At 40.2% G+C, this 25267-nt stretch overlaps 1 protein-coding gene across 3 annotated transcripts in view; it reads right to left on the bottom strand.

Moving 5' to 3' along the window:
• The window catches only part of Cpq (carboxypeptidase Q), a 437300-nt gene that overhangs the window by 65887 nt on the left and 346146 nt on the right, over nt 1-25267 (bottom strand). The window contains exons 7-8 of one of the 3 annotated variants that reach the window (XM_048782833.1): nt 17910-18111; nt 1997-2100 (exon numbers count right to left, since the gene is read on the bottom strand). In XM_048782833.1, coding sequence (XP_048638790.1) covers nt 2012-2100; nt 17910-18111 — 291 coding nt within the window. In that variant the 3' untranslated portion in view covers nt 1997-2011. Of the gene's footprint in view, nt 1-1996; nt 2101-14430; nt 14913-17909; nt 18112-25267 lie in introns of those variants that run through there. The other 2 variants (XM_048782834.1, XM_015485985.2) reach the window with 2 other exon arrangements.

Here is a 25267-nt window from a genome sequence, read left to right as displayed (position 1 = left end):
TGACCACCTCATACTCCTTAGGTCTTAGCCCCAAGTCTCCTCATCCAGAAAACACAGACAGCAATATATATGCATACGGATGTTAAGAGGAGTAGAAAAAATAATGCATAGTCATGTATGTGGCACATTGTAGGTCTTCCACAAATCTTAGCTTCCATTTCCCTTCCATCTTCACTTAAATGTTCATTTCTAGAGGATAAACTTCTGAGGTATTCAGCAAAAATGTTATTACAGGTAAATATGTATGGCCCTAAATACAAATTTTCAAAATATTTCTAACTCATTGAACAGTAGAGCAGCCTTTTTAAGTGCTAAGCAATTAAAATTGCTTCCTTCACATATCCTTGAGTTTAATAGCAAATGAATGCTAAATTTAATGCTGGAGAAGAGACACACTCATCCTGTTTTTTTTTTTCCATTTGAAGGACAAGGCAGCCTAAAATTTAACAGTTTCCCCTCTTCTGTAGAATCCTCAAAGCCCCAAGATGCTCCTTTTCAGTAAACACTAAAGAATTTGTAGGTCATTTCCACTTTTCCCCAATATGCTGGTAATTCATTTAGATATGAAGGATAATCAAGCATTACAACACACTTGATATTTGAAGTTTAAGAAACATCATTAACCACCATGGATGAAACTACCATTATCTTTAACCTCAGTCTCAATCTCTTTTTCTCCTAGATATTTTTTTCAGCCATTAAATAACTTCTTCAGGTAGCTCTTTTAGTAGAATTCATTTAACTATCCATAATATTAATAAGAGATCCTCACAATGTCAAAAAGCAGCACTTCTCACTTAAATGTAAAAAAAATAACCATCTGATGGTTATGCATACCTAATACTAAACATGTGCATGAAAATGGGAAAAATGCTCAATGATTTCAAATATACCAGGTATTAAGTTAGAGAAATGAAATCCTTGGATAGATGACTTGAAGATTTCAGCTCCACTTTTCCAGGTGTTAGATACTCCTGAATAATATGGCTTAAGATGAACTGCTATATGTTTACTAGTCAGGAAGAGATTTTAAAAAGGGCCTAGCTGCAGAGAGGGTCCCAACAACATAATTACATGCAATATCATATTAAGAAATCTGACCTGACGCTTGACTGAAGAACATGAAGGTATGAAGTCAGAACTAAATTCAAAGAACAGAAAAATCCAAGAGAAGCCAAGAAATGCACTACTAGCAACAGAAATAAATAAATAGATAAGTAAGTAAATAAATAAATAGCAGCAACTTCCAAGAAAGGTTTGTGAGTAAGTAGAAAAAAATCCTTGTGCCCATTATTGTATGGTTCCTTTTTGGAGAAAAACACACACACACACACACACACACACACACACACACGATAATAAGGGAAAACAAAAGGAATAACTAGTTCTTTTACAAGGCATATAAACACATTCTCAGGCAAAATTAAACTCTTGAGTTCCAGGACAGTTAAAAATCACACACTTTGTAAATGACCCCAAGGGCCTGTGAACTGAGGCACAGGAGACATACGCCACAACATGAATGGCGTTGCTGTGCCTCTGTAATCGTCACCAGATGTGGTGTGCCAGGAGACGGAAACGCGGCTTCCACTTCACACAGGAGTTCTGGTGACTGACAGGATTGGAGTCTTAGAAAAATGAAGGTTTGATGAATAAGGCATCCTGCTTAATTGTGCTAAACTGTTTAGTTCAAATTTTCATAAATAGATCCAACAGTTGAGAAATAGGAAACTTTTCCTGATTCTCTCAAGAAAAAAAAAAATTGGAGGGGGATAGGAAGGAATGAAAGAAGAAAAAGATTATGTTGCCATGGGATACATAAACTGTATAAATCACCCATTTATGCAGCTATATTAGCAGAAATTGAAGTAAAATTGGTTCCAAAACCAGATGTTAAAAAAAATTAAGAAAACGTTCCTTCACTTCCGAGATATTCTCATCAATTTGTTCCCTGTATTTTAGTGATGTTGAAGTGCCAATCTTTTGACTATATAAAATCTCTGGCTCACCTTTATTTATTCATGTTTATTTGACATAGGCAGTTTTTGACTATTTCATCTTCTGTTCCTAAAAAGTAAGGTTTCTTGAGTTGACTGGCTCCTTCCTTCAAAATGCTCTTGTTTCATGTGGAGAGTAATGGTGTTTTGATTAAATAGTTTAAACATTAAGAGAGGCTTACAGAGGTAATTATTCCATTTGCAGGCAAGAGACGTGCATACTGTATGCTTTATTTTATTTTTTTTATAAATACTACGTTAATATCATTATTTGGGGTGAGGCTTCTGGCCAACAGAGAAGATCCAGTTGTCCATTATGCGTACTTCAGAACTAGATGCTGCTTGTGAGAGCCAGTTAGAGTGCCAGCCTGTGTCCTTGGCCATGTATTTTTACACATTCATTCAGATACTCTCCCCACTGACTCTTATTGACTCATAATCAATGTACTTTGGCTGAATGGGAGCTGCAAAGAGACTTCAAACTCCCCAGTGGCATCCTTTGAAATAGAAGAGCTAGTAATGTTGGTAATAATTGCCTTTTTTTTCTTGTTTGCTTCCTTCTCTGAAGTGTTGCACCACATTACAGTGAAGTGAGTCAGGTTGCCTTCCTAAGAAAGGTCACACTGAATGAGGACAGTAGCAGGTGGCTTGGAGTGAATGCCGGCAGTGCTTGAACTTGGTCTACTAATCACAAAGTGGGTTAAAGGCCCAAAGGTCAGTTAATGCCAATTTTTGTGCATCCTTTGAAATGTTTCATAGGTTAGTCAAATACACACCCAGTCATCCTCCCTACTGAGTCTAAATACACAAGAGTATGTTCATAACTAGTCCTTTTCAATAACTTTTAAAATATAAAACTTCCCCTCAAACCCTGAAAAATCACTTACTATTATCCATGTAGAGTATAATTGACTTTCAAATACATTTCACTTATCAATTACATTCAATTCTTACAATAGCCCAGAATATATTCATCTCATTTACAGATCAGGAAACAATCTCCAAGAAATTAAATAACATGTTAAAAGTGCATTGCTAGAAAGTGATGCCTGCGATCCCAGTGACTCAGGAGGCTGAAGCGGGAGGATCTCAAGTCTGAGGCCAGCCTTAGTAAAAGCAACTTAGCAAGATCCTTTCTCAAAATAAGAAATAAAAAAGGGCTGGGGATGTGGCTCAGTGGTTAAGTGCCCCTGGGCACTTTAATTCTCAGTACTAAAAAGAAAAAAAAATAAGAAAGTGAGAGATCCTATTCCTTTTTCATGACACTTGCTGCCTCTCCACTGTAATTTTTAGGTAAGGGTTTAAGATAATTCAAATGCTAAAGGGTGTCTCTAGGCCTTTTGTCATTGTCCTTCCTCATGGAGACCAACCATACACAGTAAAGTAGCATAGAGGATATTCTCATAAGTAACTTCACTATGTTTTCCCACCTGTTGGGTAAAAAGAGACTGGGGTGGGAATGATGGGAGAGGACACTTCAGATGCTGGTAATGCAGATTGCTGGGAGCAAGGTAGGAACTGACCCAACTCCTCATCTCCCCGGCAATCTGAGTATCTCAGGTAAACTATACCTGAAAAGTGAACAAATTCTTTTGTTAAAAAATTCATTTAAGAGTATGATTACTATATGGGTCATGAAGAACAGACACTAAGTGTTTTAATTTAGAGATCTTCTTGCTTGTTTCTGGGATCTTGCTCATCTGACAAGAGACCCTAGGACAGCAGAGATTTTAAGTGTTTTATATATTTTGAATCAGGTGTCAATAGTGAAATTTTAAAGGTAGCTCTTGTACAAATCTGCATGGTAGCACTTCTTTCTACTTTGACTAATCCCTGACCACAGAGATGGACATAGCAGCCATGTTGGGTCACTCTGGTTTTCCCAGCTGAATTGAACAGGATGAATTCCTTAGATCTTCTGTGTTTAAGAGGCTGTAAAGGTATGTCTTGAATTGTCCGTGGTCATAGTTTAGCCTAAGAGGGCAGCTGGTCCCAGAGAATGAAGACAGAATGAGAAAAGAAGTTGGAATGGGAGAGAGAGGGAGGGGGAGAGAGAAAGAACAAGCATGTATCATAACGTTATTCAAATGCTGGAATTTGTGAAGTCAGATCCAATTCCAGTCTTCTTGTGGCTTACTTAAATTCCCAATTTTGCTTCGGGTCATCTGAATTGGATTTCTGTCACTTAGAACTAAGAAGTCTAGACTAATATGGAAATTTTGGTTTAGTAACTAAAGTAATAACAGTGACTTGTTCAGTGTTAACTTTGTGCCAAGCATTTTACTTAGATTGTCCTTTAAAAAAATAATTTCATGAAGTACTACTATCCCCATTTTATTTTTTGAGAAATTGAGTTTCCAAGAAGTTAAATGACTTCACTAAGTTTACTCAACTAGAAAGTAGTAGAGGGCTGGGTGCCGTGGCTCACACCTGTAATTCCAGCAGCTCTAGAGGCTGAGGCAGGAGGATCGCGAGTTCAAAGCCAGCCTCAGCAAAAGTGAGGTGCTAAGCAACTCAGTGAGACCCTTTTTCTAAATAAAAAATAAAAAATGGGGTTGGGGATGTGGCTCAGTGGTCGAGTGCCCCTGAGTTCAATCTCTGGTCCCCAAAAAAGAAAAAAAGAAAGTAAGAATAAGATTCTGAGTCCCTTTCAACATGGCTTCTTGATGGAGGCTCTTAATGTTGACACTATCCTATACACCAGTAGTTCCCAGTTCCGGCTGCATATCAGAATCACCCGGGGTGTTTCTGAAACCAGGTGTGCTTGGGCCCTGTCTCTAAAGCCTCCGAGTTTGCAGACATACAGGGAGAACCATTCACATAGAACAATGGAATTGTGCTCCTGGAGGATGGAGGGCTGGCGGGTAAACAGGTTCTCCATAAATGGTGTTCCCCTTCCACAACTGTTGTGACCCTGCAGCCAGACCACTTAAATCTAATCTTTGGGAGTGGGGCCCCAGCACTGATACATTTTTAAAGCTCCCCAGGTGACTTTAAAGTGTAGCAGAGTGTGAACCATGACTTCAACCAAACGCATATCATGGGTTTATATGTCTGGGTTTACACTAGCACAAAATGAAAAAACTTAAGCTTATGGGGACCATTGAAATGATCCCTCCACGTGACTATAATCATCATGTATGTCAGATAAAATTTGTGAGGAATAGAGTCTGGAATCACTGAACCTCCTGGACAATAGCTCTATCTATTTTCTACTGCATTTTGCAGCATTGTGCTAAGATATTAAAATGATGCCTATTGCATAACCTCATCTGTAAATATGACATTAACAATGATAAATTATTTCTGCAAAAAAGGGAATTTTTAAAAAGGACGTGCCAGCAAACATTTTTCACTTAGGTTTAAACCTCCAACAACTGGATGGTTTTGATTACGGAGGGACTCAATGCCATAGTTATCCATAAGATTCTGTTCTCTCACCTGCCAGGAATAGAAGAAAGAAGGGGAGGCAGGAAGGGAGGAAGGGAAGGAATGTGGGAGGGAGGAGAGGGAGAGAATACTAAGAATAATGAGGACACTTCTTATCTACATTTTGGGCTACAGATCATTCAAGTCTCAAGAGATCCATAACTAATAGATTTCACAGAGTTCAACCACATTTGACTTAGATATTATGCACTGGAAGGACAATTAAGACAGCAAATGTCATATAAGAAGAGAAAGTTTAGTTACCATTAACTACCTAATCTCATGCTTTCTTATAAAATGGGATAATAGGGAGATTTAATTTACTATGTTAGAAATTCCCATGAGGGGTATATACAAGAATATCATGGTAAGTGGTTATTTTTTTTAAATTTCAATACTGAACAAAGGGAAGATCTTAATCTATCGAAATTACCCAAACTAGAGTCTATTGTATATAATTGAGATATAATTCATTTCTATACTAAAAAGTCCTTATCCAATATGAACTCAATTTTGCCCAAATCTCTTCCATTGTGATTCTTTTCTGTTGCTTCCATAATCATTAAAGTAATTAAATTGGTAAGCATACTTTTAGCAGAGCTCTGTTAAGAAGCCCATGAAATGCCACAATATTCCCAGACTTATCTGACCCCAAGATTCAACAAGCAGGTTATGCCAAGTCATCAGACTCTGCTAATATCTGAGAATTTTAGTATAACCACTGATGTTCAAAAGTGCAATGCTTCGTGGGACTACTTCCAACAGGAAGGCTTAATTTGGCAAAAGTTCCGGTAGCTTCTTAAGTACAGATGTTAGGAGATTCAGACTTAACATCAAAGAAAATGCAAGTTTGCCTGGAAATTGCCAGTAGGCATGCAACTAGTCATGAGGTACGTGTGTCTAAGTAGCTGGCTCTTGTCTTGAGTCCCTTAAGGAGGAGGATTGGGGTTAGATGGAGCCTGTCAAGTGGCTGGAATCAAATCCTACTGTGTCTCATTTCTGCTCAAAACCTTCCAAAGTCTCAAACTATCTTAAAGCCTCTGGATGGCAGTCAGATTCCAAGTGGGACTTCAGGCAACCCTTTTAGTTTTATCTTTGACTATTTCCCTACTCGGTCTAAACTTGAACCAAACCAAATGACCTATTATTTCAAGAACCCATTGCAATCTCTTACCTACAGGATTCTGCTTACCCCTGTTTTTGGACATGGAGTGCATTCCCTTTTCAATCAACTGAACTTGATTCTTCCTGGTACTCTGGCGAAATGTCACTTCTTTTGTGTCCTAGCAGATCAATGCCTCGCTTGCCTGAACTATTGCATTTTGTTCTTCCTATTTTAAACAATGCATTAACTCTTTAAAGACAGGGATGGTCATGTGACATTGTCCATGTGAGCTAGTCCATGTGACACTGGAGTAAAATAGATCTTCTGTGTTAATTCCTACCTCTCCATGTAATGTCTTTGTGACTTTGGACAAAGGAAACTCTCTGAGTCCCAATTTTGGTTACAAAATAATACTATGTACTTCAGAAGTACACAGGTTCTCCTGAAATTAAATTATATAGCATATGAAAAGCATCTAGCATGATGTTTGGCAAAGAATAGACTCTCACAATCCTTTTCTCTCTCTCTCTCTCTCTCTCTCTCTCTCTCTCTCTCTCTCTCCACACACACACACACACACACACACGAATAATATATATATATATATATATATATATATATATATATATAGAGAGAGAGAGAGAGAGAGAGAGAGAGAATGTATATAGTATATATATAAATATATAATCTCTATATATACATTTATATAAAATTAGGTATTTCTTGGACAAATAAATAAAAATGTGAAATAGTCTGAGTCAGGTCTAAGAAGAAAGAACAGGCAATAGCATACTGAGAATACAACTATGACTCTTCAAGGTAATAATAAATCCCACGATGATTCTTATTTGTAATCTCTTGTTCACTTTACAAAGGAAAATTAGAAATAATCATGTAAACACTTTGAAATCAGCAGTTTCCAGTGTTAATACAAAAATCACAAAGATAGAAATGATATCACACACAGGTTAACATAAGTTTATACACTTCTAGTAGAATATACATACTAAAAACAAACTGAATCAAATTTTTTCACTAATCATACTGTTGGTGACTCTGGTGGTATTTTTTTTTGAGACTATTGTGTGTGTATTTTGGGACAAAGCAAACAAGTGATTATGTTGTTCTACTGGAAACAAAGAGTTTTGGCATGGGATAAAGGAAATTCAGACCTAACATCAGTGAAGTTATGTACAACTTTACAGTCCTAATCTTGAACTGGAAATATATAATTCTAATATAATTTCTCTTTGGAAAGAAATCTCATATTTTCTATTTTGGGCTGCTTAAAAGACTTAGAAACAATGAAAAAACCAGTAGCAATAAGTATGCTCACAGAGTGTCTTTTATATACCATGTCCTGTAAAAGAAATTGGGCTTTTTCCACCCTCAGCAACGATGAAGTGCTTAGCAACTCAGTGAGACCCTGTCTCTAAATAAAATACAAAATAGGGCTGGGGATGCAGCTCAGTGGTTGAGTGAGTTCAATCCCCAGTACCAAAAAAAAAAAAAAAAAGAAAAGAAAAAAAAAAGAAAGAAATTGGGCTTTTTGGAGTAATAGCCAATTCCAAATCTGCTGTAAGAAATGTATAAGATGGACTGTAACCATTGCCATGTCATAAAACTAAGATGCTCCCAACATCTGTGAGGGTTGCTGTGGTTTGGATCTGGGATGTGCCCCAATGCTCCTGTGTTGAAAGCTTAGTCTCCAATGCATCAATGTTCAGAAGCTCTTGGGAAGAGATAGACTCACCTGGGTTCTGACCTTATGAATAGATTAATCCATTGATGGGTTCAAAGCATATGGTAATATTGGAAGGTGGTGGAAATTTTAGAAGGTGGGGCTTAGTTGGAAGAAATAGATGATGGGGAGCATATTTTGTGTATTTTATCCCCAGCCTCTCTCTGGCTTCTGGTTTCCATGAGGTGAGTAGCTTTCCTCTGCCACACCTTCCACCATGATGCTTCTGCCTTGGAGCCAGCTGAATATGAACCGGAACCTTTTAAACTGAGCCAAAATAAATCTTTCCTCCTTTTAAGTTGATTTTCTCAGCTATTTTGCCACAGCAACAGAAAGTTACCACAAGAATCATATGAAAAGAACTCAGGAAACAGTTATTTGGCTTTCACTGGCCAAAGATGGGATAATTTGAATGGCCAAAAAATTATTACTGCAACAAAATGAAAAACATCAAGTATTTTTTAAGTCAATCAATTAATCAATTTTGGATGGTAGGGAACCAAATGATGAGTTTTAAAATTGGTAAATAAAGGGAAAAATAAAACATTTTTCCTACCTTTTTTTATACAAAAGTATCTCAAGGTAACCAAATGGTTGATGAGGGGCAAGTTCTTTTTATTAAAATTTTAGATGTTAATGATCCTTTATTTTATCCATTTATGTATATGCAGAGCTGAGAATTAAACCTAGTGCCTCCACATGCTAGGCAAGCACTCGATCACTGAGCCACAATCCCAGCCCGGGGCAAGTTCTTATAGAATTATTTCAACGAATAAACAAAGAAGAAATGAGAGAATTGAATTATATCATTTAGAATATACGGTAATGACTTAATGAATCTAGGCAATAAGCCTCAATGGCTGCTAACATTGAGGAAGGGGGTAGTGGGGGGGAAATGAATTAGACATTACTCCTGATGAGAATAAAATGAAATACCTAGAAAGTATCCTTGCCCTTGCCCTCCCCCACCATCCACAATCAGACTCAAATCAGAGCAAGCCACTAAATTTAACCAGCAATTCACAATAAAGATGAGGGATAGAGAAACATGTCCAACAATGCCATGGGAATGGAATCAGCCCAAATTACTTGGTTTCTATAATGAATGAATGGCAAAGAAAAAAAGATGAAGGTAGAATCTATGAATTAAAAGAGACAAGATAAGAGATAAGAGACATATCAGCCACTTGCATTGCTTGGAACTTACTGAAATCTTGGTTTAAAGTAGAAAACTTCTCTTTTTTAAATTGGAAGAATTTAATTGGAAACACTTGGAAACTGGTTACATACTGGGTATAATTTTAAGATATTGTCTGGAGGAATGAAAGTAATCTAATTATATAATGTGCATGGATGAATATGTAATAATGAATCCCACCATTATGTGTAATTATTATGTACAAATAAAGTTGTTTTTAAAATTATGTAAAGCATTTAGGTGGAATAATAGTATAGTATTGTAGTTATGAACATAAAAATGCATTCTTGCCTTTTAGAGACACAGATTAAAATGTTTTCCAATGAAATGATTGCTTTAAAATAATCTGGGTTTAGGAGAGTGGTTGGACATTGATGAAATAAGATTACCCATAATTTAAAAATTCCTGAAGCTGAGTGATGGGTGGTGCATGGGGGTTCAAACCAAATCAGTGAGTTTCCAATTGTGAGCTCTTGGAGAGAAGGGGTCATATCTTATTTTTGTATACTCCATAATCTATATATCATATAGCTACCTATTAAACAAAAATTTAATTCTTGTTTGGTGGGTTAGGTGCATTATACATTTTGACTCAATACTTTCAACTTATAATAAATGGTTTTATCAGGATATAACCCCACTGTAAGTTGAGGAACATCTGTATAGCATTTGTCAAGTATCGCCGTCAAATGCATAAGAGGGGAAACCCAGGAGAGCCAACCTTGAGACCCACAAAGGAGCGGATAGAAAAGTAACACCTGTCCAGGCTACATTATCAGATGGCAAGGCAAATGGTAGAGAGAGACACTCAGGTTAGAGTGTTCAAGGGTCATTACAGTGCATGCAATGAGCATACTATAGTACCTAAAGCAATGCTTCTCCTCCTTTGTGACTTCTCGGGCTCCCAATTAACTCCAGAGCTCTCACTTTGAGCCTCCTACTTGAATGGGATCTGGACACCCCGGCATCCTGAAACACTGCTGTCATCACTTTCTTCTCCTGCTGAAGATGTCTGGCCGCTCTGCTAAATCTGTAAGAGTTTTCAACCTGAAATTTATGGCTCTTTCTGGCCCAGAGTTACTCCCCTGTTCTCATGGCCCCTGGCCCTCCACGATGCACCGCCCAGGGAGGCCATTCTCCTACAGGGACGACTGCCCTGCTCCTATCCTTTCTCTCATGAGGAAGGCCCTTCTGTACCTTTTCTGTCCATTCTGATCTGAGCATTGTTTAGTGTCCAGCTCAAGCTCCCCTCTTGCTGCTCTTCTGTCCTCCGTCCTGGGAGATCCTGCAGCCATTCTGCACGTGTTATTTATCCGGCAGCTGTACCAAAATCAGCCGTTTACTGTTACTTAACTTTTCTTGTGTTCATCTTCAAATCAATATGTGTAATCAGTGAACTTTTATGTGCCAGGTAGTAATAGGCATTGTGGGCATATAAAATACTCTCTCGCTCCTCCATCAGTGAAGGAGATAAAATGCAAAGTACATTAACTTCAAAGTGAAAGCGTGTGCTTTAAATAACCGTTGGAGGTAACACTTCATAAGGCACTTCATAAGGCACTGCGTGACTAACTGCCCCGGGGTATAACAGTGCCTCCTTCACCCACTGTGTTACCGTCCTGAAGGCCTGAGCCAGCTCTGCTGTGGGCATGCCACCCAGTGGCTTCTGTTAGGGCTGAAGCAGACATGCTGTAAGGGGGAGCAGGATGAGGAAATCATTTGTTCTTCCTACGTGCAGTTCTAGGGTGCAGTATTGATGTGGCTGCTATACACACCCATCTGGAATAAAAGGGTCGAGGAGGAGTAAAGCCAGAGCCTGGACTCACCTGAGGTGAAGGGGGAAGAGGGAGCCACTTACTGGCTTTCTCTGTATGACCCTCATCAACCTCCAAGATTTTTCTCCATTCTGGATTTATTTCTTTGTTCTAGTCCCCTTCCTCACACTGTCCCTGTGCCCTCTCCTGCAATGGAGACTGCCCAGGGGCTGAGATCTGGTAAGTCTTTTCCATGCTCTACCCTCCGTGTCTAAACAGTGCTTGGTTTATGCGAGGCACTTGAGATATGCTTGTTGATTGAACAGAACTTCCCCAGCCATTTAAGTGGGGGTTTCAGGACTACAGCCACAACAGGGAGAGCACCCTTTCCATGTTTCCAGTGGGGTGAGGCCTCCTCCCCATAGAGCAATAAGTTCTTCAAACACCACCACACAGAGTGTTTTCACCATAAGGGAGGTGTCTTTTAATTAGGGACAGCAGGTGACATAGGACTGCTGGGTTGCACTCTTCCATCTGGTGACTGGAAAACATACATGACGTGGATCCAGAGGCGGAACCTTCTGTATACTTTACACATCGATGCCTACTTGTGTCCTCACTGTCTCTTTTCTTGGAACATTTCAGAAGAAAGGCCTTTGGGAATGTCAAAATGGAAAGTCTTAATTTAGTTCTGCTTAATTCCATACGAAATATTGGACAGAAATAAGCAACACAGAAAATATGTGAGATTCTGAGTAATCTGTATATTGGGTACTTCAATATGGAGTCTGAACTACTATACAAAAGAGGAAAGAAGTCAAAATATGATTTTTTTAAACCCTATTTAACATGTAGCAAAATGAGGCAACGTTATTACGAACGTAATCCTTGGGTAACGCACTGCACATAACCAGGCTCTCTCACAGCACTCTACTCCTCCTAGAACCCTGGAACCTACTTCTTTAGCCTTCAATTCATAGACTTTTGTTGGGGGACAGACACTACTGCTCAGGCACTGGGGATTCCGAGGAGTTCACGGGGGCTCACGGTTGTAAGGACAGCGTGTAAGTAAATGGCTGGGCAAGTTCTGTTCAACAAGTTCTGAACCATCAACGAGTGTGTCTCAAGTGCCTCCCAGAAACCAAAGAGAGGTGAGCTTAGAGAGTTGGAGAGGCACACTCCAGGGACACTTATCAGGGCTACCGGAGATTAGAGAAGCCTTGAAAAGGAGGAGAACAGAGAGCTGAATCATGGAACTGGCTGGTGAGAAAAGATAGAACAGGGAAGGTCCAAAGGCAAAGCAGGTGGAATGAGAAAAGCCTTGCAGGCCGTGCTGAGTAGACACTTTTGTGACGCATAATGCTCTGGAGACAATGGGGGGCAGCGAAGGGTCTTAAACGAGGAGGACAGACGATCTGACATTGCAGCTACTTTTAATTTTTTGCACATTGGAAATCCTTGTCTTCTTCCTAAAGACATTTTCTTGTACATCCGGAAGCTATTTGCAGTGGATAAGCCACCGACATGTGTCACACTTTTGGCCAATGAGATTGAGGAGAAACCTGTTTTACGACTTCTTGAAAAGAGTTCCTCACTCTTAAAAAGAGATAATACAGATGTTCTCTCTTCCACTATTGTGCAACATGTGTAGCTTGGAACAAATGCAGCCATCTTGAGACCAGGAGGCGACAAGCCTGAAGATAAAAGTCAACATGCCAAGGATGGCAATGTGAAAGATGTAAAGAACTGAGATCCTTGTTGTGGTTGAATTACTGAACATTCCTTTTAAGAGAAGTTTAAAAATCCCCTTCCTGCCATTCTGAGTTGGGTCTTCTGTTTTATTTCATAGACAAAAGCAATCCAGCTGATGCACTGATGTTCAATGTAGGTAGTTGGCTCTGGAATGAGTGGGCCCAGGAGGTGGAAGGAGACTGGGAATGCGGGTCAGCATAATCCTAGGAGGCTGCTGAAGGAATCAGTGAGTGGTGATGAGACAAGGTCTGTGGGGTGGGGTGGAGGAAGTGGGTTGAATAAATAGGAGGGATTTAAAGGAAACAGGACTTGGAGACTGGTTGCATGTTCCAGATTATGTTGAGGTTTGGGGATTGTGGTTACAGTCACTGAGACAGGACAAGGAGGAGGAGAAACACATGAAGATTCTTGGTGGAAACGATGACTTGTAAGTTACCATATGCACTTTGCAGATGAGATACCCACGAGTCACTCACCGGACTGTGTTGTCTCTAGGGATAGGGATCTCCACCACTCCCTTCATACTGAGTGCCCAGTGCTATACAGTAGATGACTAGTGAAGATACTCAACAATAAATGAGTGAGGCTTAGAAAGAAAAATTACATTATTTGCACATATAGTTAGAAGCTGAGAAGCCAGAATACTCAAGGTCTCTATTTTTTTCCCAGAATATTCTACCACAAGCCAACAAATGAGAAAAAGGTTAAATCACAGATTTTGAGGCAGAGGAGGAAACTTTTACTGGTATATATGAAATAAGTGGAATCATTCTCTTAGGTCATATTAAGAGGGTATCTGAGTTTTCCATTAGTGTATGCTTTGTGAAGGAGTTTCTAAAGAAAGATGTTCAAGAGGGATACATTTAGGGACATCTGAGAACCATATATTATACCTCAGTACTGAAATATTCAAACTGAAAGAGATTCCTCTCTTTCAGCTCATACTAAGAGAATCATCATTTCCACCAAGTATCCTCATTTGGTCCTCCTCCTCTGTCCCCTGTCTCATTGACTGGTGCCACAATCCAAAAGCCTCAATTATAATTTGGGACATGCAACCAAATGTTTTCCAAGTCCTGTTTACTTTAAATTTCTCCTATTTCTAAATTCGCACTTAGAAAATCAAGCACAAATTTTTAAATTTATAGTCTGTTCACTCTCTGGAGTGAATAGAGACTAACTTAAACCCCTCTGAGATCACTTGTCGCAAGTGATCTTTGAAATTATCTTTGAAAGACTCAGCGAACAGCTGTTCACCATTTTATGCAGGAAAATCATTAAAATACTAGAAGATATTTTTCAACATCTTCTCAAATTTTGTTCTTTTAAGAGAAATAATTGTAATTGCTGGACTTCCTAATATATATCATTCTTCCAATATTTCAAAATCTTTTTTGACTTTTTTCATGGCATCCTTTCTACTCCCCTCCCCCACACCCCTCACCTTATTTTTCTTCTTTCCTTTTTTGGAACTGAGGATTGAACCTGGGATTTCGCATATGTGAGGCAAGCGCTTTGCCACTGAGCTATATCCCAGCCCTTTTATCTACACTCTTAATGTAAGGGACCCAAACCTTATCAAACATTATTTTCAACGCCTTTGTTTCTACTCTCACTTTAGAATTGCAAGAACTTAAGTATTTTCCAGAATTAAACTGAAAGCTATGTGAAAGGCATGGCAGTAGAAAATACTGCCCTTAGACTCTAAGAACTGATGGTTAAAGACTGGATGCAAGATGCATCCAAGAGCAATGTTGTCATAAGCGGTCAAGTGCCAGATTGTGGGATAAAGACCACGAGTGCTTTGGAAATTCAGACAAGCAATAGGGCACAATGGGCTGAGGAAGGACAATGAACAGTACCTGCAGAGTGTGTCTCAAGGAACATCTAGGATTTGGGGGGAAAGCAGATGGTCAGAAAGCTGGAGTAGCAAGATCTGGAATAGATCGTTTATGCAGAAATTACATCCAAGATACTCATTTTTTAAAGTTTTTCCTCCAAAGCCTTGTATTTACTTTGCTACAGATTTCATCTAGATGGGTGAAGGACATTATCTCTTCTCTTCCAAAGACGATCCTGTCATAAATCAATCTATTTGTCTTATATAACTAGTGAAAAGCAGGTTGAATTTTAATTCTCTCTGTGTTCTCAATTCATATTTCGGTATTCAGCATATATGGAACATTAAGAAACCAGGGCCCAAGCATCATACAAATTTGATAGGATTAAACACATTAGGGGCTCAATCAACGTTCATTAAATCAATGGGAGAAATGAAAGGAAAAAAAAGAGGAATGGAATTTGGAAACATTACTTCTTATTAATCTTCCAAATTTTAGGTAAGCAGTTATTTAAACATAACTTAAATAGTATTTTGAATTCTACCCTTAGGTTTGAATATTTTACTTGCCAGGTCTTTAAGAATACAGAGAACTCATAAGGTTTCTTTTCTTTTTTAGATCAATTATGCTTCTTTCGTTTCTTTTGTTTTTGAAAGTTCTTGAAATTTTCAATAAGCAACAAAAGTTCTAATGTGGGCAGTTCTATTGTTTCTTCCAGGAATAGCCCAAACCTGAGATTTCAAAAGAGCTGAACAGAATTCAGGGGAAGGCTGAGATAATTTGGTTCATCCTTTCAATACTCTAAAGGAAAAAAAAATTTAAAAATTCCAGGAAACATTTATAGTCATCTAAAAGAACTATTGCCTTTTTAATCTACAGAGCCAGGGAGGGGAGTGGAACCAAGAATGTGAGGAAAAAAACAAGTAGTTATTTACAATAACAGACTCCTCTCTCCCAGAGGTAAATTATTTTGGAGCAGCAGTGAACTGCAGTCCTTTGCATAAGCAAGAGCTGGGTAAGGTAAACATTGTAGAGGCTGCCAGATATCTGGAGGACCATCTCAGCATTCCAACGTCCCTGTGTTGTTCACAGTGCAAAAAGTCCAGCAGCCTTGACACCAGCCTGGCTCATTCTCAGGGTGACTTTGGCCCTGTCAGCAGTGACGACTTGTACTGAGTCGTTTAACCCTTCTGAATCTGTTTCTTCACCTACTTCACAGGATGGTGGTAGGCCTCAAAGACAGTGTCTGCAAAACTAGCATCCCATAAATAGCAAGAACTCAACAAATTCTAAGTTAACTCCTCAGGAATGGTAATGGGCTCAAATTCCCCACTCCACTTCAGCAGGTGGATATCAAATCTCACCTCATCATGGCTGAGAAGGACCAGGCCTCCTTCCCTCGGGTGAAGACAAATCAACTCATGCTTTCCACACAGAACCTTTCTCAGGGATCAGGTGGACATGCAGTGCAATCTCACTTTCACACACAACAAAGCCAGAAACAGCACAAGGTTTTGTGCCCTGATACTGTTGTAGGTTCTAGTTCCTTCTCACTTCCCATGACCACCCCAGAGGGTTTCCAGGGCAGTTCACCGTCTTCTACCAGTCTACTCCTAACAGCTGCCACCTGAAGCTTCCTTAGGGGTTCTCAAATTTCAATAATTTCCTTTTGAAAAGTTTAGGCTCAGTAAAAATTCAAAATTTCAAGCAAATTATTCTATGTGATGTACAGGGCAAACTCTCTTCCCTTTACTTTGATCAAGTTTATCAATGACATATATGTCGATATATGGATCTGTCCAGGGATGACACCATCATTGTTAATGACATACATAACAAATGAAGAGAATTTGGGTCCATGTATTAGTTTTTTTTTTTCCATGCTGGGACAGAACCCAAGACCTGGTACATGCTGGGTGAGTGCTTTACCACTGAGCTACATCCCCAGCCCAGGTTCTTGTATTAGAATAAAGGAAAACTTCTATTTCTAGTTGTGGAAGATTACTATAAACCTTAAAACTTAAAATGTGCTTTAAAACCTTCAATATCTCAATAATAAGCTTTTTATAAATCTTAAATCTGTGTAGTATGCTGTTGGTGAAATCTATTTTGCCGACAGGGGAAAAAAAAACCAAAAACAAAACTAGAGTGGGGTGTGCCTTGAAGACACTGTTTTTGTATCTTTGAAATGTTTCGTAGTTTCTGGAAACAATAATGTTAAAATGTTCAAAGTCTGGCCTTCCTATTTGTGTAGTACAAATACAGACTAATTTGCAGATGGCTCCTTGAACAAGATTTTGATTATGTATATAATGGTGCTGGGGACCACAGGAGTCATGAACATTTAAGAGCGCTTTTCCATGCCTGGGCTTGGGCACATTCATGAAGTTTTACAAGTTTTGTCTTCTTGAGACTGTTCCTGCCTCTATTTCTGTCACCTCCTCAGGTCAATCCCACTTCATAATTCCATCCTTGTCCCCAGAGACTTAGGGCTTCTCTTCAGGATATGTGTATGATAAAAATCATAATCAGGGCAAGTCAGTTTATATCCAACTTCTTAATGGAAGTCTTTGCATTAAGGAAAAAACATAATTAGCAGGAAGCACCCCACCCTCAAAGAATGAATCTCTCATGGTAAGGTTTCAGATGTCACGCTCTTTGGGTAGAGAATTTAGATCAGTAAAGGTTCCCTGGCACAGTGCAGAATGAGAAGAGTGTCAGTGATCATAATTGCCTTCTACTCTGTTTTTCAAATTTTTGATTGTTGAGATCACTGTGGTACAGTCACCAGAGATACCTCTTTAAAAAACAAAACAACTGATTTCTAGGCCAAATCCTAGAGTCATTAAATCAGGATGGGGGTGGGGGAGGGGAGAGGAGCTTATCATTTAGAAAGAAAAGACAACTGGGTAACAAATGCAAACTGAGTACCATTATCCCAATTTTAGAATCATCAAATTATACCTGATAGACAAAAGCTTAGGGGTTCCACGCATCACTTGGCCTACGAGTAGCCACTGTGCCTCGTTAAATAGAGATTTCATTTTAAATCGGTGGCCATACGTAACATGGACTTCATCTTTTCGTCTTACCAGGCACTCCAGCTTGGATCCAGAAGCTAATGTCCATCCCTTCGCCATCACTGAAGACCTGGGTGATGTTGAGGGGCTGCAGCAGGCGCATCACCTCCTTCATGATGGCCCTGGCCTTGTCACTGCCAGTGAATTGCAGCCCCGTGGGTAAGAAGGTTCCCGAGTCAGACTCCATCACCAGACTGTAGTTGGAAATATTTACCTGAACAAAAGAGAAAAAAAAAATGTTTGGTTCCTATCTGCCGCTTCCGTGCTTTCTCCTTGGGAACAATCAAAGGCCAAGACAGACGTGGCTCTGCCTGACTTAGGGTCTGGTCTGCACGTTACCTGATGGTTCTGAGATGCACAGTCACTCACCCTGGGATTTGCCAAACTCAAGCCCTGCCTTGGAAGGATTAAAAAAAATACAATGCAGGGAAATGTATTAAAGCTGCTCAATTATTTCTATTAGCAATAATATTCTTTCAGCTAATTTTCTGCTTGTGCCAGCCCCTCCTACGTGGCAGGGATCTCCAGGGAGCGTTGGACGTGCTCAGACAAAAGGCGGCGTGCCCTGTGGACTTGTTTCTGCACTTCTTCCCTCCACAGAGATATTCTATCTCATTTTAATTGTGAGTTCTGCTGGAGCTAAAAGGCATCAAACTGGCAGGTTTGTCTTGGGTTTCTGGTTTTGTTGTTGTGCCATCTGTTGAATCCCTGGGGAGGCACTAATAGAACAAGACATGAAACACGGCTCTCCCTGGTGTGAAACCACAGCACTCTAATCCCAGGCAACTCTGCCAGGCTGCCAGTTTGTAAACTCTTCCCAAATAAAGTCTGGTAAGAGAGCCTACAGTGATTTGATGTAGCCAATATCGTCACTGCAAGAGCTTCGACTATAAACAGGCTCTCGACAGGTTGCACAGCTAAATTGCTACCCAGCCCTGACTTGCGAATTTCAGGGCCTTCAAGCTGGTCAGGCCCTCTGTTTCCCAAGAGCCACCCCCTTCTCCAAGACTGATCAGCTATTTGGTTGAGTTATTCCCAAGCTGTCTTTGGATAGCACTATTACTCATTCTTCATTACTCATCTAGTACAAATCAATAATCACATTGGTATACTGCTTCCAGAGAGTTTCCACATTTGCAATCTCTTTCGGTCTTCTCTGGAAACTCATAAAATCAACAAAGAGGCTTTATTATTGATGTAGTTTTATAGGAAAGAATCTGAGGATGAGAGAGGTCAAGTGATTCATTCAAAGTCACACAGCAGGCAAATGGTAGCACCTGCTCTGAATTCCTTTGCTTTCTGAAACTCCACAGTGCCACTGCTGGCATGGATACGGGAGTAGTGACACTTGTTCTGCATTAAGATGACTTTTCACTTACATAACAATTTGAAAGTTGCATAAGTATCTTTTCTCCTGAAGCAGATTTCACTTTATAGTGATTTCTTAACATTTGCTGTGGAAACATACTGAGGCCACAAAAAAGCAAGGGCAGAGGCGGGTTCCAAGGGAGGGTACTGCCAGCATTTATAGGCCTGAACAGGAGGCCCTGAGACGCCTGCATTTTTGTTGTCGTTGTTAATGATGAGGAGGTTAACGAAGCAGAAGCCTGCTCGTGTTTCCACTTTCATTTCTAAGGAATTTTCTGTCTTCATGGTGATTTTCACTGAAAGACCCAAGTCATTTATATAGAAAGGGCCACCTCGGCTTTCAGCTGGTGGCTACAGTATTACGGTAGTAGCATCATTAGAATTAATAATATGCAAAATATTTGCATTCGTGGCCTATATTCAGGGATCATTTAACTGAACGTTGCTGCTAGGTTAGCAGGTGGACTTGGGATTTGGCAGTACTAATTCTTTCCCCTTGAAGGCCTCCAATCCTCCTCACCCCGAACTCTGCCTCGCCTGTAAACAGGAGAAAAAAAAATCAAGTATATTTTACAAATGAAAACAGAATTGGGTGATCTTATATGTAAGGGTTCCCATATTGTGGGCATATTCTATGTTTCCAACAAGAAATTCATGTGAAGGGCTCCTAATTGGGTACTATTTAGGTTAAAAGTGGAGCTAGTGAGCAGTTTAGCGGTCAGATCCCACACTAATGAGCAGCCGGGTGAGGTGGACCCAGGCTTGGATTCATTTGTTCTCTTCCTGACATAGCAACTGACACTCTGGGCTACTAGGATGGGGAGACTGGCCTCCTCCTTCTCCCTAAGTCACCCCACCTTGGCCCTTGCCTTACCATGTTCAGGTTGGGATAAATGCTCTTTCCTAAGCTTGAACAATGAACCTGTGCACGTGTAGCTTCTAGCACCTCTAAAGAAATGACCTCTGTAGACCAGGGTGAAGGCATTGCAGGAACTCAACTTACAATGGCTTCTAACAACATGTTCATTAAGTGCTTCCTGGCTTCCTTTAATTCCAAATGAATAAATGTGGTAAGGACAGGGGACTTCACAGTTTGGGAGTGCCACTGTGCCATGTCACAGGATGTTGACAGGAGTATACAGAGTAATGTAAACAAAGAACATTTCAAAGATAGTATGAGCTATCTATGTGGCAGCCATTTTCACAGAGAGACGAAAAGTATGGGCTTTGGAGTTTGCCTGACTGGGTGGCAGCCTCTTAGTAACCAATCTTTAGCACTGTGACTTTGTGTGCTCCACATAACCTCTCAGCTTCTTCTGCCATGAAATGGGGACGATAGTGCCCCACCCTCATCCCCAGCTCATTGAGTTGTGAGCAACTGCATTGCAGAGCCTGGTGCACATTTAGCACTTGATAAACAGCAGCACCATTGTGTGACTGTTCTCAGAACTGGCCATCAATACCTCTTAGACTGTCAGGATGGTGCCAATACCAACTATTCTGTTAGCTGATTATGATGATGACAGGTTAGCATTTTTTTCAGTGTCTCCTACAAGACAGACACTGCAAAATGCTTTGCAGCTCATCCCATGTGCTGCAAGATAACTGCTGTTATATTCATTTCACGGACAAGACACTGAAGTTCATTTGGCTTCCCAACTTTCCCACAGTTACCTGCTAGTAAGTGGTGCAGTCAGAACTCACAGAGGTCTGCCCCTCCAGACGTGGGTTCTCCCTACTGCCCTGTCTCCCGAGGTCACCTCTAACTTTCCAGCCACCAGTCCACACTTCTAAATCAGAAATCGAGACTGTAGCTGAAGAAACATATAGATTTCTTTTTTTTTTTTCAAACTTCATGATCTCAGTATAAGATCTGCTTGGATAAAATTTATTATCCCAGCTAATAAAGCAATTTAATTAAACAAAGAGAGGACAGAAAACAAAAGCAAAAACTCTTGCTCCAGATTTCTTCCCAACTAGAAATAAAAAGCCTAATTTAATAAAACATTTTTTTATATTTATAAATAACACAGGATGTGTAGGTATCCGGAAGTCAGCATTCTGGCGTAGGTAGAGATGTTTGATTTCCATTCATGTAGAGTTGTATTAGCTGCTAACATGATAGTAGCTTTCTATTGTTTCCTATTTATATATAAACTTCTCCATATGTTTTCAATAAAGAACTAAGAAAACAAACCACCCACTGTCCATGACACTGCCTTTGCTCCACATTTATGGAGTCATTATCTAATTGTTAGCACATGGTGAAGGATTTGGGAAAACAAAATGTCTCTGCTCAGAGAAGCTGAGATGGATCAATGGGTCCCTGGGCTGCTACAACTGTTGCTTCCTAGGAGCCAAAGTCACAAACATCCAGATTCCTTATATGCCATGAGCTTTGGGCCATGTTCAGGGTGGATGTGAAAACCTGATTATTGCTAGTGACAAAGAGCAGGGACATGCCCATTTTACCCAACTCCTTCTAGCACACACACCAAGACAGTCTTCCTCTGGTTTACAGGGTGTAGGAAGAAACCTGCTTCAAGAGACGAGATGCTTTATTGCTGAGATAACCAGCACCCATAGAGACAAGCTGGAGTGTACGGACGAGGAGGCCACGCTGTTCAACGATAAGCTCAGTTATTATCTGCTTCCCCCCGCCCCACTTTGCTCTCTTAATAAAGAATTTCTCTATTTGGCGCCAGGGAAACTGTCATTCATTACCACGTAATGTGCATAATGTAACGTAGAGAAATGCCCTCAGGGAACCTCCCTGGTTGGGATCATTGGATTAGTTAATATCTGCTCAGAGTTGAGGCTTCATGATCTTGTCATGTGCTACAATCACATCTTATAACACTTCTTCTTTTTTTTTTTTCCTCTTAAGGGTCAAGCAACTCTGCCAAAAACCAATTTGGTAACCATTCGCATTCTTTGGGTGCAACGCAAGATTAAAAAGAAGAAGACTGTTTAAAATACATATTGCATGTTTTAAAATGCTCACTTCCTAATATAAACACAAGGATGATGTTTGTATTCTTGGCTTTTATAAAATTCCAGGCGATTCTTCTTCAGAAATAAAGACCCAAATTCAATAACATCTCCGACCCCACCCCCCAATTTGGTTTCTTCTTTGTTTAAAAGCTTTTCTTTTTCTCATAACCTACAGAAAATAACTGATGAGAAAACCAGGAGAAAATCAATGCGTTTTTCTCATCTTTCTCAAAATGTCTTTGGTTTTGACCTAAAGTGACACTGAAATCCCAAAATCAAATGAAAAGAACAAGAGCCCCCTCGTTATTTTAATTAATCATGTAGCCTTATATCAATCATCAAAGAAATAAAGTTCAGCTGGGCACAGTGGCACACGCCTGTAATCCCATCGGCTCAGGAGGCTGAGGCAGGAGGATTGAGAGTTCAAAGCCAGCCTCAGCAAAAATGAGGCGCTAAGCAACTCAGTGAGACCCTATCTCTAAATAAACTACAAAATAGGGCTTGGGATATGGCTCAGTTTTTGAGTGCCTCTGAGTTCAATCCCTGGTACCCCCCCAACCCTCCCATAAGAAGAAATCCCCACTGACACAGGGCAATCAGCCTTGGTAGGACTTTCTTGCCCCACTGAATGTTAACATTTTATGGTGGTAGTGATATATTCTACACAGGTAGTAGTGATGTTGCTTGGTCAGGTAGTGGGCACAAAATTGGTTTTGAAAAGCAGTTCATTCCTACATGTGCGAGCTGAGCCACTGCACTCATCTCTCATAGCCTGCTGGTGGCCCTGGAGTCCCCTGCTTCCAGGGTGGAGGTGGAGGTATAGGTGGAGGTGGAGGAGGAGGTGGCCAGTCTTTACAGAGCAGCAGCTCAGACCACTGCCAATGTTCGTGGTCTAAAGAGGCTTCCCCTGCCCTGCAAAGTCAGAAACAGGCTTCACTTTCTGGTCAGGTCTACCCTGAAGTTCATGCTTTTATTTCTAACCAGTCTTCAGCATTCTGTTTTGAACAGCCTCGGGTACCCAAGGGCGATCTAGAAGAAAGATGACAAGGTGCAATGCCATTAGTTATTTTCATTTGGCAGCTAAACTGGCAGCAGCGTTGGGAAATGGGCAGTCTTGGGTAAGTCGCAGACAACTTTTGTGGTTAGCCACTACCTGCCTGGAGACAGGAACAGAATGGAGAGCTTCCAGGGACCCCATTCCAGCATGATCACACGGTTGTGTGCAGAGGAATTCTGCTGTGAGAACAAACCTGTGTTTTCAGGCAATCCCATTTTTACAATGTCATTTGAAGCACTCTAGATCTCAGTGAATTCTCCTCTTGGGCTAGTCAAGGTCCGCAGATAGCCCTTAAACTTACAAAGGCATCTGATCCCTCTCTAAATGTCACTATGGTAACGGTGGTGAGTCGGCAGGATAAAAATACGGCATGAACATTGGTTAAAAGATGTATTTTACTTATAGTATATAAGAAATAGGACTGTATTCACGTTGCTTTTAAAAATAAAAGAATGCAAGATCCAGGGTATTGTTAGATCAACTTTAAAAAAGCTTAAATTAACGCCGATCACAGTGTCTAGTTATTTTTCTGATGTTGTAGCAATGTATTTGATCATAGGCAGTGGACCTCAAAATCAATCTGTGTGTGTGTGTGTGCATGCATGCACACACTCTGAGCTATTGCCTAGCACAGCTGACACAGTGAGGCCCAGTGGGGATTGAACGTAGGGTCTCACCCATGCTAGGTAAGAGCTCTACCACTGAGCTTCATCCCCAGCCCTTTTTATTTTGAGACAAGTCTTGCTATGCTGGCCAGGCTGGCTTTGAACTTGATATTCTCCTGCCTCAGCCTCCTGAGCTGCTGGGATTACAGGTGTGTGCCACCATGTCTGGTGAAGATCCCACAATTACAGTGTGATTCCTTTAACGCCATACGTTGGCCAAATGTTTCATGTTACTGGCTTCATACTCATTTCCATTTGTAGTGGTAAAAGAGAAATGTTCGACATCACTGACTTTGTAGATGCAGACTCCTTGAACTTTGCATTCTCTGTCCTCTCCATCCCCTTCCTCCCTGGCTACTCCCTGTCAGTCTCTCCTTATCCCCACCAACTCCCATCCTTCTCCATGATTGGAAGGTGCAAACTACCAAAAGGAAAAGCTCATCCTTCACTGACCCACTTCCTTTAACCCTGACGTGCTGCGCAGACATAAAGATGTGCTTCTTACATTGGAAGGTGTTGGTCTGCCCCCAGGAGAGTGCTTTTGTGTTGACTCCTGCTGCCTTTCCCTTGGCTGGGAAGGCTACCCCAGCTTCTTTCTTTAGTCTCTTCCTAAGGTTATAACTGACAACTGAGTTCATCTTCTTACAAGTAGACAGATTATTTCTTTTTAAAATTGCATTAGTCATCATTTTCATGTCCTAAAAAGTAAGCTACTTTATACCCAAGAACCCGCATATCACTTAACCCTAGAAGAAATCCTACTAAAACCCAGTTCATGAATTCTGTTTCTATACACACAAGCACTTCTAGCATTTTAGGATTATGACAATATCCTCATATGCTTTACTTGATCAAAGACTCTCTAGTAATATTAGTAAAAATGCTAAACATAGCTTTAGAAATAATTATAGTTTATTAAAAAGTCTTTTCCTCCTTCTCGTTTAAAAACACAGTAGTGAGTTTCAAACCTCCTAAAAACCGTAGTACCCAACTATGAATTTCTGGGCTCTTGGTTCCCTCAAATGTCTTCGTGTCTTACAGCTGCCCAAATCTTTCCTGATTAGCATGCCCCTAATATGCTGGTCAGTTCCATCTTATCTAATTTATGTTTTATACTTACCTTGCTCCTGAAAGAATCCAAAGCTTCTGCAAAGAAAAGATCTTAATAACATATTAGAAGAGTAGGTAAAGGCTCAAGGACCAAGAAGATGCCAGGAATTCAAGGGAGAGAGGTCTGGTGGATCCCTTCTGCATCTCCATATTAATCAACAGAGCTTAGCACATAA

Source organism: Marmota marmota, unplaced genomic scaffold, assembly GCF_001458135.2.
Source record: "Marmota marmota marmota unplaced genomic scaffold, marMar, whole genome shotgun sequence".
NCBI classification, from domain to species: Eukaryota; Metazoa; Chordata; class Mammalia; order Rodentia; family Sciuridae; genus Marmota; species Marmota marmota.
The sequence above is the reverse complement of the archived record's forward strand: the minus strand, read 5'-3'. Positions and strand labels throughout refer to the sequence as shown.